Genomic DNA, 20,355 nt, shown 5'->3' with positions numbered 1-20,355 from the left:
CCTAGGGGGAAGGGCTGTGAAAGATCCCTCTTGTGGCCCCCACCGGAGGTGTCCTGGCCTAGCTTGGCCTGGTCAGGCCTAGCGGGGCCTGCCTCTTCTCGGACTAGGAGTTGCATTACCATCTGCAACATGGGTCAGCTGCATTTGTCATCTTGCACTTTATATGGCCGGCTGGAGTTAGGGGTTACGCCATTTTGGGACTGTCCGGAAGGTGACTGGAGACCGAATGGTGTATTGGGGCCCTACTCTGCAACATCTTTTGAGGAAACATCTACTTTGGAAATCTCGGTGACGCCACGAACGGGGGAGATGAATACCACCTCTATTAGGATGGATTTTAGGACTGAGCTTTCCGCAGAGTCACAATAACTTTTTACTATCAGATTGCATCTGCGACTTATACCAGCTTGTACCAGCTTTAAGCCAGCCACCATCTGAAGACATTTTGGAAGATGGGTATCCACTTGGACTTGGCATTACATCCTGCCACCCCAGACTTTACCTTGCTACCTCACGCCTTCTCTCTCCTGTTTATGCTTTTAACCTATTTATGCGATATTCTGCCTTAGAACTCTTGCGCCTGCAGGTGCCCCGCCGCAGGAATGGCCCGCATTACCAAGGGCCGGCCCCAATGACGGGTCCTGGGACCCACAGAGGTGGCATGCGAAAAAAAAGAGCCTTTGGGGGTTTTTAGATAGGGCTTTTTTAAGGGGTGGGAGGGTTAGGGCGGGCGTTGGGGGTAGCCCGTCGGGAGGGGAGCCAGTCCTTGCGCGTGCTCGTGACGGTTCTTTAATAGGTTCGGAGGTTAGGGGGGGAGATTGCGTTCCTGTTGATGAGGTGGCCCAATTTTCACGGTAAGTGGGAGGCAGATATGGCGGAAGGGGGATCATATCGTTTGGGGGCGCGCCCGATGTTTGCAAGCGGTCGACGCCCGATCCTCGCCCTTTTCCTGCCTCGGATGGTCAAGACCCCAGAGCCTGGGCCTGCGGCTGATGTTATGCAACGCACGGTCCGTAGTTAATAAGGCCCCTAATATGACCTTATCCAGGGGGTGCTGCGGACCTTATAGGCGCACGGAAACCTGGCTGGGCACGGAAGGGGTGTGCCCTTGTGGAGATGTGCCCGCGGGGTTCCCGTGCATTCCATCAGCCGAGGGCTCAGGGTAGGGGTGGGGGGGTGGCGGTTGTGATTAGAGAGAGTCTAGAGCCGAGGAGACCACTGTACCTCAGATTGCCGGGTGCGAATCCCTCTTTGTGAGATGGGGTCATAGGTGCCAGATGGGTTTGCTGATCACGTACCTGGCTCCTTGCTGCGTGACAGCTGCCCTGCCCGAGCTCCTGGAGGTGCTGGCCGGGGTGGCAGTTGAAACCCCCAGACTTTTAGTCATGGGGGACTTTAACTTGGCATCGTCCCGCTCGTCATCGACGGCAGCTCGGGAGTTCATGGCTTCCATGACGGCCTTGGACCTGACCCAAGTAGTTGATGGCCCTACTCACATTGGGGGTGGCACTCTGGACCTGATTTTTGTCTCTGGTCAGTGGTCGAGAGATCTGGACTTAAAGGAAATAGTCACTGAACCTTTGTCATGGTCAGATCACTCTCTCCTTCGTCTGGACTTTCTGACCGCCATTCACCACCGCAGGGAGACGGAGCCGATACGTTGGTTCCGTCCCAGGCGCCTGATGGACCCGGAGGGGTTCCGGATGGAGCTTGGGCCATTTCCTGAGGGTCTGGCTCACGGCTAGGCTGAGGAACTTGTTGCGGCCTGGGAACAGGCCGCAGCGGGGGCCTTAGACCGTGTCGTGCCTTTGCGGCCTCTGACCCGGCGCAGGTCCCAACCGGCTCCTTGGTTCTCCGAGGAGCTGAGAGGGATGAAGCGCCGGAGAAGACGCCTAGAGAGTTCCTGGAGGTCCAGCCGTTCAGAAGCTGATCGGACACTAGTGAAGTCCTATACTAGGGCTTACCTAGTGGCATTGAGGAAGCGAGGCGAGCTACGCCTCCTCATTGCATCGGCAGATAACCGCCCAGCCGCCCTGTTTGGGTGACCCGCCTCCTCCTACACCAGGGGAGCGGGATGACCCGCTGCAGGACGTGCTGAGGAGTTTAACGGTTATCTATACGATAAAATCGCTCAGCTTCGGGATGGTTTGGACCAAGATTGTGATACGGGTGAGACGGCTGAGGGTGGTCTTGGTGACATTTTATGGGATGAGTTTGACCCTGTCGCCCCGAGGACATGGACAGGTTGTTGGGGAGGCTGAATGCCACCACGTGTTTACTGGACCCGTGCCCTCCTGGTTGGTGCTGGCCACGCAGGAGGTGACACGAGGCTGGCTCCAGGCGATTACGAACGCTTCCTTGGTGGAGGTGTCTTTCCGGCCGCCTTGAAAGAGGCGGTGGTGAGGCCCTCCTCAAGAAGCCTTCCTGACCCGCTGTTTTAGGTAATTATCGTCGGTCTCCAACCCGCTCGGCGAAGGTTGTAGAGAGTATGGTGGCATATCAGTTTCCTTGCACCTGGATGAAACTGTCTATCTAGACCCGTTCCAGTCCGGTTTCCGGCCCGGTTACAGCACGGAGACGGCTTTGGTCGCGTTGGTGGATGATCTCTGGAGGGCCAGGGATAGGGGTTGTTCCTCTGCCCTGGTCCTATTAGACCTCTCAGCGGCTTTTGATACCATCGACCATGGTATCCTGCTGCGCGGTTGGAGGGATTGGGAGTGGAGGCACCGTTTACCGTTGGCTCTCCTCCTACCTCTCCGACCGAACCCAGTCGGTGTTGACAGGGGGGCAAAGGTCGGCCCCGAGGCGCCTCACTTGTGGGGTGCCGCAGGGATCGATCCTCTCGCCCCTTCTGTTCAACATCTACATGAAGCCGCTGGGTGAGATCATCAGTGGGTTCGGTGTGAGGTACCAGCTGTATGCGGATGACACCCAGCTGTACTTTTCCACACCGGACCACCCCAACGGTTATCAAGTGCTGTCCCGGTGTCTGGAGGCCGACGGGTCTGGATGGGGAGAAACAGGCTCAAGCTCAATCCCTCCAAGACAGAGTGGCTGTGGATGCCGGCATCCCGGTACAGTCAGCTAAATCCGCGGCTGACCATCGGTGGCGAGTCATTGGCCCCGATGGAGAGGGTGCGCAACTTAGGCGTCCTCCTGGATGAACGGCTGTCTCTAGAAGATCACTTGACGGCCGTCTCCAGGAGAGCGTTCTACCAGGTTCGCCTGGTGCGCCAGTTGTGCCCCTTTCTGGACCGGGAGGCCCTATGCACGGTCACTCACGCTCTCGTGACGTCTCGCCTGGATTACTGCAATGCTCTCTACATGGGGCTTCCCTTGAAGGGCATCCGGAGGCTACAGTTAGTCCAGAATGCGGCTGCGCGGGTCATAGATGGAGCCCCCCGTGGCTCCCGTATAACACCCATCCTGCGTAGGCTGCACTGGCTACCTGTGGCCTTCCGGGTGCGCTTCAAGGTTTTGGTGACCACCTTTAAAGCGCTCCATGGCATAGGGCCGGGTTATCTACGGGACCGCCTACTGCGACCAGATACCTCTCACCGACCCGTGCGCTCTCACAGGGAGGGACTCCTCAGGGTGCCGTCAGCTAGGCAGTGTCGTCTGGCGACGCCCAGGGGAAGGGCCTTCTCTGTGGGGGCTCCCACCCTCTGGAACGAACTCCCCCCAGGACTCCGTCAACTTCCAGATCTTCGGACCTTCCGTCGCGAGCTCAAGACTCATTTATTCATCTGTGCAGGACTGGCTTAGATTTTTGAATTTAGAGGGGTTTTAAATTGATTTTAATATTTATATTTCTATTTTTAACAATTGGTATTATTAATTATTGGCATTAGAATAAGTCTTTTAATGATTATTTTAATTTGTATATTGATGTTTTTATATGCCTGTAAACCGCCCTGAGTCCTTTGGGAGATAGGGCGGTATATAAGTTTAAATAATAAATAAATAAATAAATAAATCGGAGCTACCGGTAAGGCTCAACTTACAACTACAATGAGGACCAGAAATTATGTTGCTAAACAAGGTGGTGGTTCAATGAGTCAGTCCCAATTTTATGACATTTTTTTGTTAATGCAAATCACTGCAGTTGTTAAGTGATTTCATCATTAAGCACATCCAGCTTCTCCCATTGACTTTGCTTGTCAGAAACCAGCTGGAAAGGTTGCAAATACAAATTTATTTGACTCTGGGAATGTCAGAAGGTGCACAGGTCTATTATGTGTATCATTCCAGGAGCAAGTTCAGCCAACAGTGGTTTGAATCAAACAGTGGTTTTTATCTACAATAGGAATACTATACATATACATGCTACAAACGGTATCTAAACAAACAGCAATTACAGCAGGGAAGAAATGCTATGAAACAACCAACAGGGCCTCTTCTTATTACACAGGATCTTAAAGGGATAAAAGCCAAAGACTCTGCTGACTCATTCCCCTCATTGCATCAGATGGTCAGCTCTTAAATTATCACCTTGACAGGGAAGCTGCAGCCATCGTATATACGTGCCTGTTGCCAAGCACCCAACCCACAATCACGTGACCATGTGTGAGAACCAGTTTTTTGTAACTTCGAACATTTGCTAAATGAACAAAATGCACCAGTACCGTATATGTGGTACCTTGCTCAATAGTAGTACCTGTGAGAGGGATCTTGGAGTCCTAGTGGATAACCATTTAGATATGAGCCAGCAGTGTGCAGCAGCTGCTAAAAAAGCCAACACAGTTCTGGGCTGCATAAACAGAGGGATAGAATCAAGATCACGTGAAGTGTTAGTACCACTTTATAATGCCTTGGTAAGGCCACACTTGGAATATTGCGTCCAGTTTTGGTCGCCACGATGTAAAAAAGATGTTGAGACTCTAGAAAGAGTGCAGAGAAGAGCAACGAAGATGATTAGGGGACTGGAGGCTAAAACATTTGAAGAACGGTTGCAGGAACTGGGTATGTCTAGTTTAATAAAAAGAAGGACTAGGGGAGACATGATAGCTGTGTTCCAATATCTCAAGGGTTGTCACAAAGAAGAGGGAGTCGGGCTGTTTTCCAAAGCACCTGAGGGTAGAATAAGAAGCAATGGGTGGAAACTGATCAAAGAAAGAAGCAACTTAGAACTAAGGAGAAATTTCCTGACAGTTAGAATAATTAAGTGGAACGACTTGCCTTCAGAAGTTGTGAATGCTCCAACACTGGAAATTTTTAAGAAAATGTTGGATAACCATCTGACTGAGATGGTGTAGGGTTTCCTGCCTGGGCAGGGGGTTGGACTAGAAGGCCTCCAAGGTCCCTTCCAACTCTGATGTTATGTTATGTTATGTTTGTTATGTTATGTTATGTTATGTTATGTTATGTTATGTTATGTTATGTTATGTTATGTTTGTTATGTTATGTTATGTTATGTTATGTTATGTTATGTTATGTTATGTTATGTTATGTTATGTTATGTTATGTTATGTTATGTTATGTTATGTTATGTTAATGATTGTAAGTTGGCTACCTGTAGAAAGGTATACAATATTCAGGCCTAAAGCAGATTTATAATGTATGTCAACATTACACTGCAGCCAATAGGCTATGCAATAAATTACTCGCTCACAATAAAAACAATAGTTGCACTGATGACAGAGCCAAACTAAAGGTCCTTCTGGACCAACTCTCTTTTAACCAACTGTGTGGAGTCAGTGGTGGCATCTCAATTTTTGATGGTTAATATAGGAAACGTCTAGCCTTCCTATTCTCCTCAAGGTGATGCCAGGAAAACTTCACTTCTGCCATCCAGGTCCTCAGATGAGCGTTCAGAAGGTTGGTGGTTGGGAGAAAGGTTCTTCGTCCAATAGGAGAAAAACGGGGAATGCTTCTTCCAAAGGGTGCTGGACTTTGCCTCGTCATTTAAAATAAACACAAAGAAGTACAGTAGTGGCCAGAATTGTGGAAACCTTTTGAGGAAAGTGTATTTTTGAGGTTAGATGGCTAATAACACCACTTTTTTGGGAGGAGTTTCAAGATAATCATATTCCATGACTGGAATGGCCTGGGAATAGGCCAGACCTTAATCCAATTGAAAATCTATGGAGCCAACTAAACAAACTTGTTAGTCAGAAGTGACCCAGCAATAAAACCAATATCTACAGACCCCTCAAAATAAATTGTTTCAACTTCTACCCTTAAAACGATGCTATAGGGCACTGCACACCGGAACAACTAGACACAAGAAAAGTTTTTTTTCTGAATGCCATCATTCTGCTAAACAACTAATTCCCACAACACTGTCAAACTATTTACTAAGACTGCACTACTATTAATCTTCTCATCGTTCCTAGTACCTAACTCCTCCCACTTATGACTAATAACTCATGTTGCTTGTATTTTTATGATTTATAGTGTTTTATTTGTTTGCTGCTGCCAACCTAGCAGTTTCGAAAGCAGGTAAAAAATGCAAGTAGAAAAAATAGGGACCGCCTTTGGTGGGAAGGTAACAGCGTTCCATGCACCTTTGGCGTTGAGTCATGCTGGCCACATGACCATGGAGACGTCTTCGGACAGTGCTGGCTCTTCGGCTTTGAAACGGAGATGAGCACCGCCCCCTAGAGTCGGCAACGACTAGCACGTATGTGCGAGGGGAACCTTTACCTTTTACCTTATTTGTTTGCTAGTATGATTTGATTGCATATTTATTAACCTATGACTGTAAGTGTTGTATCTTATGATTCTTGATGAATGTATTTTTTTTCTTTTATATAGACAGAGAGCATATGCACCAAAGACAAATTCCTTGGCCAATAAAGAATTCTATTCTATTCTATTCTATTCTATTCTATTCTATTCTATTCTATTCTATTCTATTCTATTCTATTCTTGCTTTCCCTGTATGAATGGAAGATCTCCCTATATTTATCTGTAACAATTTATTTATTTATTTATTTTATTTGATTTGATTTTTATACCGCCCTTCTCCCGAAGGACTCAGGGCGGTGTACAGGCAGAAGTAAAAAAGACAATACAATGTACAATTTAAAATGTAAATTAAAAAACTTATTATAATTAGCCTGAAACTTTAAAATATATAAAAAACTAAAATCCCATTTAAAATTGATATTAAAGATTTAAGAAATTTAAAAGACCAATAAATTGTTAGCCCAGCGAATGAAAAGATGTGTCTTCAGTTCGCGGCGGAAGGTCCGAAGGTCAGGTATTTGGCGTAAACCCGGGGGAAGCTCGTTCCAGAGTGTGGGAGCCCCCACAGAGAAGGACCTTCCCCTGGGGGCCACCAGCCGGCATTGCTTGGCGGACGGCACCCTGAGAAGTCCCTCTCTGTGAGAGCGTACGGGTCGGTGGGAGGCATGAGGTAACAGCAGGCGGTCCCGTAAGTACCATAAGTACCCAGGCCCTAAGCCATGGAGCGCTTTAAAGGTCGTAACCAAAACCTTAAAGTGCACTCGAAAGGCCACAGGTAGCCAGTGCAGTCTGCGCAGGAGCGGTGTTACGTGGGAGCTACGAGTAGCTCTCTCTATCACCCGCGCAGCTGCATTCTGGACTAACTGAAGCCTCCGAGTGCACCTCAAGGGGAGCCCCAGGTAGAGAGCATTACAATAATCCAAGCGAGAGGTAACGAGCGCGTGAGTGACTGTGCACAAGGCATCCCGATCAAGGAAGGGGCGCAACTGCCGAACCAGGCGAACCTGGTGGAAGGCCCTCCTGGAGACGGCCGTCAAATGATCTTCAAACGACAGCCGTTCATCCAGGAGGACACCTAAGTTGCGCACCCTATCCTTTGGGGCCAATAACTCGCCTCCAACAGTCAGCTGCGGCTGCAGCTGACTGAATCGGGATGCCGGCATCCACAGCCACTCCATCTTGGAGGGATTAAGCTTGAGCCTGTTTCTCCCCATCCAGACCCGTACGGCTTCCAAACACCGGGACAGCACTTCAACAACTTCATTGGGGTGGCCGGGGTGGAAAAGTACAGCTGAGTATCATCCGCGTACTGCTGGTATCTCACCCCGAAGCCACTGATGATCTCACCCAACGGCTTCATATAGATGTTGAACAGAAGGGGCGAGAGAATCGACCCCTGCGGCACCCCACAAGTGAGGCACCTCGCGGTCGACCTCTGCCCCCCTGTCAACACCGTCTGCGGCCGGTCAGAGAGATAGGAGGAGAACCACCGATACACGGTGCCTCCCACTCCCAATCCCCCCAACCGGCGCAGCAAGATACCATGGTCGATGGTATCAAAAGCCGCTGAGAGGTCTAATAGGACCAGGGCAGAGGAATAACCCCTGTCCCTGGCCCTCCAGAGATCATCCACCAATGCGACCAAAGCTGTCTCCGTGCTGTATCCGGGTCGGAAGCCGGACTGGAACGGGTCTAGATAGACGGATTCATCCAGGTATTGGGGTAGCTGTCGCGCCACAGCACTCTCTACAACCTTCGCAACAAAGCGAAGGTTGGAGACTGGACGATAATTACCCAAAATAGCTGGGTCCAAAGAGGGCTTCTTGAGGAGGGGTCTCACCACCGCCTCTTTCAAGGCGGCAGGGAAGACCCCTTCCAACAAGGAAGCATTGATAATCCTCTGGAGCCAGCCTCGTGTCACCTCCTGAGTGGCCAGTACCAGCCAGGAAGGGCACGGGTCCAGTAAACATGTAGTGGCGTGAAGCCTCCCCAACAACCTGTCCACGTCCTCGGGAGCCAATGGGGTTTTATCCAAACATGTTCCTGAACTTGTAATTTCACAGACAGAGAGATTCAAGATCACAGCTCTTTAATAAACTGGTTTTATTACACATATTAGAAAACAACAAAGTTTCTGCAGTTTTTGGCTCAAATCTATATGTGGCCCAGGTTCAAGTCCTGCCTGAGCACCTAAATGAACCGAAACTCAGTTTCCTAGTGGGAAGAGTGGCCAACATCTGGCCATGGTTATTGCAGGGCCCTTGACTCTTTTCAGCCTGGATCTGTCTGGCCCTCACATACACGCTGCTTACACAGTTTCCATAAACATTTTGATAACTGTTTCTTTTGTTGCTTCCTATTACATTACCCTGGTTATTTATTTAGAGTTTAAAAACAAACACAGTTGTCATAAACCTTTTTGGATCTCCTATTAGAGTAGGTTTATTCCTTCATCTTACTATTGTAATTTATACAGTATGAGTGTTGTCTGACATGCAGGCTTTTTAATTTTCCTAATTTGCACATCAAAAAAGGTGTTAATGACATCACGCCCTTTAAAAAAACATCTCTGCTCATGAAGGCTGTGCAGTGCAAAGCCATTTCCCCCTCCTCCATCTCCTTCTCCTCCTCCTTTCTCTCCTCCTCCTCCATCTCTTCCTCTTTCTCCTTCTCCTTCTTCCTCTCCTTCTCCTTCATCTCCTCCTCTTTCTCCTTCTCCTTCTTCCTCTCCTTTTCCTTCTCCTTCATCTCCTCTTTTTCCTTCTCCTTCTCCTCCTCCTCCTCCTCTTCCTCCTCTTTCTCCTCCTCTTTTTCCTTCTCTATCTCCTCCTCCCTTCTGCATTTCACTTGCATTTGTCAATTCCGAACACTTCTCTCCGGGACTAAGGAACCTGTGGCTCTTCAAACATTGTTCTTTCTCTAACTATAAGCCCAGGGGTGGGCTTCAAAAATTTTAACAAGGGGTTCTCTGCCCGTTTGCTGGGTGGGCATGGCCATAGTGGGCATGGCCTAGTCAGCCTCCTGCACCACAGTGGAGGAGGGGCGTTTTTGCCCTCCCCAGGCTCTGGAGGCTTTCCTCGAGCCTCCAGGAGGGTGAAAACAGCCTCCCCAGGCTCCATAGGCCCCCTTTCCAAACTTCCAGTAGGCCCGTTTTTCACCTTCCCTGAGCCTCCAGTGCACTCTGCACTTACCTGCATCCAAAACAGGCCGTGTGGGGACTTATATGAGGTGGGCGGGGCCAGCCAGGAGTGGGATTTGGGGGTTCTCCGAACTGCACAGAATCTTAGCTAGAGGTTCTCCTGAACCCCCAGCAGCCCACCCTTCCATAAGCGACACTGGTTGAGATTTACAGATACCAGAAACATCTGAAAGTCTGGAGTTTTCCCATTCCTGCTCTTTTCAACGCTCAACTTGCAATGGGTTGTACTGTCTTTGGTTGGGTGTCATGCTCACAGTTGTCTCCAGGAAAGGCCCCAGCTAGGAGGCCATAAAAGCCAACTCTTGGCTGAGTCCACTTACAAAGTGAGAGCCGCCCTTCAGAATATGATCAAATTATGTCGTAAAAATGGCTTGGTTTTTTTTGTCTTTCCTTTTAGAAAATGAAGTAAGAACTTTCCCAGTCTTAATTAGTGACCAGAGTGAGATAATTGACACTAATGGAGCCGGAGATGCCTTTGTAGGTGGTAAGTACTTTTTGCATGTGATTCTGTTTGGAGATCTTCCTGTTCTTCTCCCTTCCTCTCCTTACCCGGCAACTTCGTCAGACAATGCGATGACAAGGGTTGGTGTGGGGTTGTTGTTGTTGTTTTTTTATCCAATCAGAGAACATCAAGCTTGTTCTTTGCAAGCCTTCATTTGCATCCTAAGAGTCTGTTTTAATGGATTGTTAATTCTCTCAGGAAAAAACGTGTTGGTACCTTTACAGATCATGTGCTGTTAAGCAACATCTACATTGTTTTCACAAGATTAATTGTGCCTGTCAGAATGTTGCGTAAACAGAACTGCCTCAAATATGCTTTGTTACAGTCCTCCAAATTCTACCCTGGCGCTAAAATCTTAGCACATTGCTCTCTTTTTTAGCAGGTTGTGGTGAATATTGCAGAGTATGAAAATAACTAACATTTGAACCTTAAACCTTTTTTCCCCCCTTAGCGCATCTGTTTCCTAGGCTGATGATGTGTAAATGCCCCTTCTCCAAATGATAGGCTTTAAGAGTCAGAAATAGCAGAACATCTGCTCCGATTTATATCTGATCTCAATTTTTTTTTAATATTGGGAAGGGATGAAAGATACAACTCTCAGTCTCCGTTGTTTAAAATGCCTCAAATAAATCAAAACCTTGTGTAGCTGCAAAGTTACCTTATTGACGATAAATCTCTGCATCTTGCAACCACAGGCTCTTTCACTTTGAAAATGGTAGTGCTAAATGTCTTAAAGTTGTCCACAACACTTACCTTATTTTTCTCAAAATACAGGACTTGTTCTTATGGTATGACTACAGTTGTTGTTGTTGTTGCCGCCTCAGAAGAAGAGAATATATGAGAGTCTTCCCTTCTTGGCTTAAGTCTTTTAACAATCTAGGTTTACCTTGAGCCACCAATCTTGTACGGTCAGGTCTGCATTGCAGAACTCTTGTTGTTAGTCTCAAAGTTGTGTCTGACCCATCGCGACCGCATGGACCATGTTCCTCCAGGCCTTCCTGTCCTCTACCATCCCCAGAGTCCATTTAAGCTCATGCCAACTGCTTCAGTGTCTCCATCCAGCCACCTCGTTCTCTGCTGTCCCCTTCTTCTTTAGCCCTCAACTGTTCCCAGCATTAGGCTCTTCTCCAGTGAATCCTTCCTTCTCATTAGGTAGCCAAAGTATTTGAGTTTCCTCTTCAGGATCTGGCCTTCTAAAGAGCAGTCAGGGTTGATCTCCTCTAGGACTGACCGGTTTGATCACCTTGCAGTCCAAGGGACTCACAGGAGTTTCTCCAGCACCAGAGTTCAAAAGCCTCAATTCTTTGGCGCTCAGCCTTTCTTATGGTCCAACTTTCACAGCCATACATGGCCTTGATTGTACACACTTTCATTGGCACTTTTGTTGCAGAAGTCTAGACTGTCCCTAGGTGGTAACAACACAGTTCAGAAAACACAAACGGCTGCCCTCTGGTGGTTGTTTGGGCATTAGCCCAAATGTGACAGAAACAGAATTCTCCCCCTCTTCCTCCTCCTCTTTCTTCTGTTCCTCCTCCTCCACTTCTTCTTCCTCCTCCTCCTTCCTCCTCCTCCTGACCAAAAAGACCATAGGACGGTTGGCTGAAAGTTATCCTAAAAGCATTTACCTGTGTTACCGGATGATGAGCTTATTCTATTCCCTAAGCATTGTATCAAGGAAAAGACACGATGGGAACCAGTTGGGGAGATGGAATCATAGATTCCCCCATTCTTCTCATGTTAGGCTCATCCCTGTCTCAGATGTTTTGATCTTGGTCTGTACAGCATTAGCTATTATCTTTTCGTCTCCACTCCAGGTTTAAAACTTTAGGAAATCTGACAAAACTACACTCAAGGAACTAACTTCTTGGTGGAACCGAGAAGCTCTCTTCCATACATCTAGGTATTTTTGATCCCACAAAAGCATTGTTTGTAGTGCTTAGACTGAAACATGTGACCCCTTCCTTTTGGTAGTAGAGGTTACAATTAGAAAAGGCTAAGGCCAGACAAGGCATTGGGATTGAATTCTCAATATGTTCTATTCTGAATGCATTTTCAGCCAAACTCCATCCTGGAGGTAAACAGTAGGAGGCTTCCTAATGGACTTGCGAAATTTGTGTAGCTTCTGGAGAGCTGACCTCTCTAGATCCAACTTCCAAAGAACAATATTTACATAGCGTTAACAGGTGGAAAGCAACAATTTTACATAAAGTGCATTGAGGGCAGCAGAGAAAATCTACCTAGTTCTGTGTACTTGCGTCTGAATATTTTGCTGGCAACCAAATAGGGTTGTTGGTTTTTTTAAAGAATAAATATAAGGAGGGTTGGACTGTTTGGAAAAGAAGAGAATTGATGGAGCGAATTCTCCATTCTTCCTTTGTGTGAGGCGGACTCGGGAGAAAGAAATTTCAGGGATGGCACAGAAAGAAAGTTAAGTAGGGGAGCTAGAAAGAAAAAGTTCTGGCAGACTGTGTGTGAGAGAATAAAACTTGGTGAGGACTGGCCGCATCCTGAGTAAGAACTAAAAGTAGAGGCAGAAGTAGTCTCGTCTAACAGAATGCCTGAGGACAACATTGCCTCCATCATTACGAGTTGAAAACCTAAAACTTATTTCCTGCATTTAACCACGAGTATCTGATCTTTGAAAAACCCAGACAGATTTAATAGGGGGGGAAAATCTTGATTATAGGAAAACATGATTGAACCAAGCAGAAGTCAAGAAATGGAAAGTGTAGCAAAGCCACCAAGGTTGGTAATTTTAACACTAGAATAAACAACTGAATTTCTTTACTGCTAATAAACCTTAAGACATGCGGACTTCAACTCCCAGCTATGCTGGCTGGGGAATTCTAGGAGTTGAAGTCTACGAAGTCTACAAATCTTAAGGTTGCCAAGGTTGGAGACCCCTGCTTTAAGGATTAAAAACAGCTTCCATCATAACATCACATCAGTGATAACAAATAAAACAAATCCCAGTAGCAGCGAAAAAACTCAGCTGAAAATATGTAACCCAGCTCTGCAGCTAAGATGTCAGCACAGTGTCCTATCCTGTCCTATTTTATTTCCTGCTTTGTCCCTTTCCAAATGGGGAGGCTACCTGCATTCACCATTTACATGTTATCTGGAGCAGGGCTCTCCAACCTTGACAACTTTTAAGACTTGTGGACTCCAACTCCCAGAGATCCTCAGCCAGCTTTGCTGCCCTGTACCATTTCAGGCAAATGGGTGTCTAGTCTCTTCTTAATAACCTCCGGTGTTGGAGCACCCAACAAGTTCAGGAGTCAGGCTGTTCCACTGGTTAATTGTTCACACTGACAGGAAATTTCTCCTAAGCTCTAGGTTACTTCTGTCCTTGATTAGTTTCCATCCATTAGGTTCTTGTCCTGTTTTCAATTGGAGAATAGGTTGAGCCATTCGTCTTTGTGGAAGCCCCTTCGATATTGGAACACTGCTATCATGTCATGTCATACAATATTCGGAAAATGAATAGCAGAACATTCCAAAACTGTCTATACTTCCCCAAAAATTTATATGCACGTAATTTTTGCCTTCATCCCACCTCCATTTTGATACTTTATTTATAACACCCATTTCAGCATATTCCCACCTAGAATTCTCATGATGACTGACAGCTGTCAGGACCATCTGGAAAGAAACCCATTTTTTCACAGAAAATATAGTCCTCTTCCAATAGCTTGACCACCATCTCTTGATCTTCTGCTGATCGATGGTTTCTCTGTCTGTTTGAACATAATTTCAGAGATTTTTTTAACCTTTGAATTAAAGCCATTATTATAATTAGATGTAATATTGCCAAGAAAATAAATCTAAGCCCCAAATATTGGGCTCAATTGTGATAAGATCTCCCCGCCTATTGGATAACCTCAACTTTAGTTCAAGAAACCTGAATTTCGTGATGATGAGCTCAGTGGCTAAGACGCTGAGCTTGTTGATCGAAAGGTCGGCAGCTCAGCAGTTCGAATCCCTAGCACTGCGTAATGGGGTGAGCTCCCGTTATTTGTCCCAGCTTCTGCCAACCTAGCAGTTTGAAAGCACATTAAAAATGCAAATAGAAAAATAGGGACCACCTTTGGTAGGAAGATAACAGCGTCCCGTGCACCTTTGGCATTTAGTCACGCTGGCCACATGACCACAGAGACGTCTTCAGACAGTGCTGGCTCTTCGGCTTTGAAACGGAGATGAACACCGCCCCCTAGAGTCAGGAACAACTAGCACATATGTCCGAGGGGAGCCTTTACCTTTATCTTTAAAGAAATGTACAATATTGTTTTATTTTATATTGTCCAGATTTTGACAGACAAAAACAAGGGCTATGCCAAGTAAGATACCTGTAGCTTTTTTTTTTTCAAGCCTTAGGAAGTTACATGGAGTAAAAAAACATGACAGTAAGACGATCATCATAATTAAAATACCTGTCACAGATTATTTCCCTCACCTCCTATCCTAATTTCCCTGTCCCCTAGGATAAATCTGGTTTTCGCCTTCACCATCTGACAGCTGTAAAATATGCGCCTCAGATGATTGCTAGAGTAACTTCATCGTTTTAAAAAAAGATAGCTGATTTTCTGAAACTCCATTGCTTTATGAATAGTGCCTTGTGAAATCTTTATAAATGAAGCAGAGTAAAAAATAAAGACTGTTGAGGTGAAGAATGTTTTAGCTATTGCCTTTTTCCTTTCAGCCGAAGATAAGTGTAAAAGAGATTAGCTCCACACGGGTGTCTGGTTTAACCCTTACTATCTCTCGTTGCAATTCAGTGAGAGGCAGGGGGGGGAAATCTATTTTCAGTTCCTCAGCCGTTTGACTGACAGCTACCACAAGGAGGAGGAGGAAGAGATTTCTAACATAATTAGACGGATTTCTCTCTTATTGTATTAGAAAAATTATTCTTTGTATAAAGAGATGTTTTGACTGCCTTACAGGTTTTGATCTAGTTATAATGGTGAGTATCAGCTTTTTGAATATTGTAGGCATGTTTTCAAATACTAAGTGGGACCCATAAACAGAAAACATAGCTTTGTGTCCTGACACTCTAGCTCCGTGATGGCGAACCGATGGCATGCGTGTTGGAAGTGGCACCCAGAGGCACGCGAGCTGTCACTCAACTCACCTGCAGTTGCACATGCAAGCACACTCCAGCTGGTGTTCGGGCCTCTGGTGCGCATGTGTGCAATTCAGGGGACCCAGCTGGTCTTCAGAGCTCTCCTGCACATGCGTGCACATTTGCGCATATGCGCGAGAGTACTGGTGTGTAGCATGTGCGTACGCAGATGGCATTCACGCACATGCATCGCGCATGCAAAAACCATGCACATTTGCAGATTGTGCGATTGTGCACGCAGCGCACAGTGGTGGGCACGCGCAAAAGCTATGCGCATGCACAGATGGTGTGGTGGCACACACAGCGGATGGGGAGGAGCCACGTGTTAGCGTGGATGGCACATGCGCACACAAAGCACGTACCTGTTTGGCACTCAGTAAAAGATTCGCCACCACTGCTCTAGCTGGAGAATGTTCAATAGCAGATTATACTATAGTGCCCTTTGCTCTTTCATATGCACATTATTTCAAAATATTTTTCACATTCTCCCATATAAAAAAAAAATCACTATGTGAAGCAAAGATGAGCTTATTCTATTTCTTCTTCCTGATTCTCCAGATCTCTCTATTTTTTTCATGAGTCCTTCCCTATCTCCTTTCTCATGCTCTAGTAAACAGCAATGACAAAACCCTTCCGTCTGAACTTGTCAAAAATTCAGAAATTGTCTAATTTGATTCTGTTGGTATCTCTTCCTTTTTCGCTCTCTCTTTCCCTCTTTCTCTCTCCTTTTCCTCTCTCACACACAGAAACGCACACCTCAAACAAAACAGAAACAATTTTCTATGCATGCATTTATTTCTTTAAAAAAATACAGTCCGTATGTATTTTATAAAGAAATGTGAAATAATTACCAAAAATGAAAATGAAAGGAGAGAAGCAACTTAGAACTGTGGAGAAATGTCCTGGCAGTGAGAACAATTAATCAGTGGAAAAACTTGCCTCCAGAAGTTGTGAATGCTCCAACACTGGAATTTTTTAAGAAGATGTTGGATAACCGTTTGTCTGAAGTGGTGAAGGGTTTTCTGCTTAAGCAGGGGGTTGGACTAGAAGACCTCTAAGGTCCCTTCCAACTCTGTTATTCTAGGGCCAAAAATGCCATCAACTGTCTGTTGCCTTTTCTACTTAGGTGTCTGCATGTTTGAAAATATATTATTCACAGCTAGAAGACATTCTTGTAGTCCTTTGATTTTATACTGTTTTTATGGTTTATGTTTGTCCTCCTTCAGGAAGAAGAAGGCTAGGAGTAGCTAGGCAAACGGTAATGAATACACTGAATAGGTTGCAAAAAATCCCAGTCGTGGTGGAATTGAATTTGATTATGAAATAAGTATTAGCCAGCACGTGGAGTGTTTGATAAGCAGTGCACTCATGGGTTTCTTTCACTCTCAAGAGATGAAAAATATAGATACGGAATAAAAATTATTGACACTTGGTAGGTTGTTTGTTCGAGCTTCTGAGTCTCCCGTGGTGGTATTTTTATAACAGCTGCATCAATGGGTCTCTTTCCTCGGCTCCGTTAGATTTAATGGAATCGAATCAATTTCTACCCCGGCTTCAAGGAGCTGTTACAGAACAAGCGAAACATCCTAATCAAGCCGTGGATGTGTTTCCTCAAACTTCACATTGATTTTTACTTGGTTTGAGGGAAGCAGGTCTTTAGCTAGCATCAAGGTAGATGAGCAGAGCTGCAGTTTTTTGTTTTTTTTCCATTGCCATCTGTCTTAAACGGGGAAGATTCAGCAAAAGCTACAGGAAGATATAAATCAGAAGGTCTGAAATCGAAGCCCTTAAAACAGAGAGCTCTTAAGAAACGGTAAGCAGGACGAAATGTCGGAAATTTCTTCGCGTGAGGCTGCTGCTTTCCCAGTGTGCTTTTCTGGGGAGCCCAGGTGAACATGTCACAATAGAGCAGGGGTGTCAACCTCAAGGCCCCTAGGCTGGATCTGGCCCGCGGGGCCGCCCTGGAAACAGCAAAAGACTGGTTCACAGTGCCTCTGCCAGTGAAAACTAAGTTCGGCCCACCACGCACAGCCCCCAAGCTCCGTTTTCGCTGGTAGAGGGCAGCAGGAGGCCCTCGCGGCCAAAAACGGTGCACATGAGCCACCACAGACACCCCCGGCACGATTGATGTCAAGCTGGCCACATCCACCCTGGTCACGCCCACTCCAGCCCCCCAAGGTCAAACACAATCCTAATGCGGCCCCCAATGAAATTGACTTTGACAGCCCTGCAATAGAGGTTCAGAAATTTTCATTTATTAAACAAATTTACATAGCATCGGTGACTCCTGGCAGCTTACAACATTTTTTTAAAAAAATCCACCGTGTAATAAAAGTTGCGCTTGACCAGGGCTTAACAACTAAAACATTTTTCGTGGATTCACACAAAAATGGTTTACAAACCACAGTTGCACTCAAAGTCAAAATTAAAACCGCATTTCCCTTGGTTTCATCAGCTCAGCTCAGGAATAGAAAGCAGCCCAGATTAGGAGCTTGAGATAAATCGTGAAAGTTGCCTTACACAATGTAAGCCGCCCTGAGTCTTCGGAGAAGGGCGGGATATAAATTCAAATAATTAAAAAAAAGTGGAGTAACTTTTAATGCATATGGAATTCTCCTGGTTGATTTTTATCCCAAGCGGAAGGGGGGACTTAAGAGCAGTGGGGCAAAGCAAGAAAAAGGAACAGGAGAGGAGCAACAACAAAAAACGGGTATTTACAGGAGCCGAAACAATATAGGATATGATGAATATTGATATGATGATGTTTGCAATCTGTTTTTATGTGAATCTAGGAAATGATGCCGTGATTGGACTAGAAGACCTCCCAAGGTCCCTTCCAGCCCTAGGATTCTATGATCAGCTCTTGCCAAGTGCAGCTTGTGAGCCTCTCACATTATGAACATGTTCACACCAGAGCCTCCCAGAAAAGCAACTCTACTAATTCTACATCCACTATACTTCTGACTTCCAAATCTTTATTAGACATGCCGATACTTCCAGCACTCCATTATCAGCAGTGGCAGAAATCCCCCTGGAAGGCAAATGTAGTTGAAAGCCATTGCCCTCCTTGGCAGTCTTTGTCTTCTTGGATCCTCAGAGCCTGCTAGCTCTAAATATAGATGTTTCATTTCATTATTACAGCCGGTAGCTGTTAATGAGACTCGTCCTTGGTGAACTTGGCTAATTCCTTTTCAAAGCAACCGAAGTTGATTGGCATCAACGCATCCTACCAGCTCATGATGCACACAGAGGTTAATCACACAATGTAGTTGCCCCAAATCTGAGTGTTAGAAAACCACAGAAGCTTTTCTCCTTCACGCGTCCAGGTCTGTCGCAGAAACAAGATGGCCAACTTGTCAAGATGTCATTGTGCAGGTGAACCCCAAGGATAAAGAGAGAAAGCTGTGCCACATATTCTCTGTCTGGCCCTATGCTGCTGCTTTGCTTTCCAGAGTTGGTTCTAACAAAAGTTCTCAAGAAGATCTGTCTCTAAATGACTTGAGTGATAGATTCGGTCAGCAGCTAAAGGAGAAAAGAGGTCTTTAGTGCTTTCTGAGCTTGGTTGTTTTCTTGAAGACATTTCATTACCCAGCTACATAACATGATCAGTGCTGGAAGGAAGTGAGGTTTGCTCTCTGTTTATATATAAGTGGCTTTCCACATCCATGTGTTGGTGAGAGTTTTTCTTGGTGGTTCCTTGATTAGGCTGTTGTTTACTGTTTGATTTGTTTGTCTGAGTCTCCTTGATTGGGGTGTTTTTTATGGCTTGGTTGTTGGTCTAGTGTTCATCAGGGTGTTGATTTTGAGGAGGTGTTTTGCTCTTTTTTATTTCCTTTTTACCTTTTGGATTGTCTTTTTGTCCTGATCCGTAACCATAAGTCAAGTCAAGAAAACACCAAATCCCACCAACACAGTAATACCTGTGTAGCTTAACAGTGAGCAAACCTCATTCCCTCCTAGCTCTGATGATGTTACCTAGTTGGGTAATGAAACATCTACAAGTAAACAACCCAGCTCAGAGAGCATCAAAAACCCTTCATTTCAACTCTGAACTGCAAATGTTCTCTTTTAAAGGAGAAGCCTTTAGTATACAATGTCATCAAAAAAGTAAAAAAAATTGCAATGGAAACGGACCGTTCTTCTGGCAAGAAGAACTTAGGGCTGGTGGACCAATGGAGTCATAGAAAGGATCCCACTCGATCAAAAGCGTCCAGGAAAGAGACCTAAAACGAGATGGAGTGATGATATCAGCAAGTATTGGCAAAAGAAAGCTCAGGACCCATCTTGGTTGGAAACATGAAGAAGACATCCTGCAGTGGATAGACAATGGCTAGAATAATGATGGATGATGAGAGAAGAAGCCTAAAGGACAAGTTCCAGACCAGGGTGTCAAATTCAAGGCCCAGGGTGGGATGTTTATATCTCACCCGCAGGACCGCCCTTAAAACAGCGAAGGACTGGCCCGCAATTCCTCTACCAGTGAAAACGGAGCTCAGGAGGGTTGAAGGAGGCTGTCGCAGCCGGAAATAGAGCTTGCAAGGATCCTGCACAGTTCTCCCGAGCTCTGTTTTTGCTGACAGAGGGTTGCAGGAAGCCGTTGCAGCCGGAAATGGAGTTCGGAAGCCTGTTTTCATTGGCAGAGCGCTTGGGCCACCTCAGCCCCCACCCCACCCCGACACAAGTGACGTTGAGCTGTCCATGCCCACCCAGGCCACGCCCACTCTGCCCCCCCCCAAGGACAAACGCAACCCTGATGCGGCCATCAATGAAATTGAGTTTGAAAACCCTGGTATAGACAGACAGACACACATATATATATATATATATATACACACACACACATAT

General features: G+C 46.0%; 1 protein-coding gene across 3 annotated transcripts in view; it reads left to right on the top strand.

Moving 5' to 3' along the window:
• Positions 1-20,355, top strand: part of ADK (adenosine kinase) — a 283,761-nt gene that overhangs the window by 246,311 nt on the left and 17,095 nt on the right. For 2 of the 3 annotated variants that reach the window (XM_058188632.1, XM_058188630.1), the window contains exon 10: positions 10,287-10,373. The exons of the other annotated variant lie outside the window; for it this stretch is intronic. In XM_058188632.1, the coding sequence (XP_058044615.1) occupies positions 10,287-10,373 (87 nt within the window). The remainder of the gene's footprint in view (positions 1-10,286; positions 10,374-20,355) is intronic. 3 annotated transcript variants of the gene reach the window in all.

Source organism: Ahaetulla prasina, chromosome 6 (genome assembly GCF_028640845.1).
Source record: "Ahaetulla prasina isolate Xishuangbanna chromosome 6, ASM2864084v1, whole genome shotgun sequence".
In the NCBI taxonomy this organism is placed as follows: Eukaryota; Metazoa; Chordata; class Lepidosauria; order Squamata; family Colubridae; genus Ahaetulla; species Ahaetulla prasina.
The sequence above is the reverse complement of the archived record's forward strand: the minus strand, read 5'-3'. Positions and strand labels throughout refer to the sequence as shown.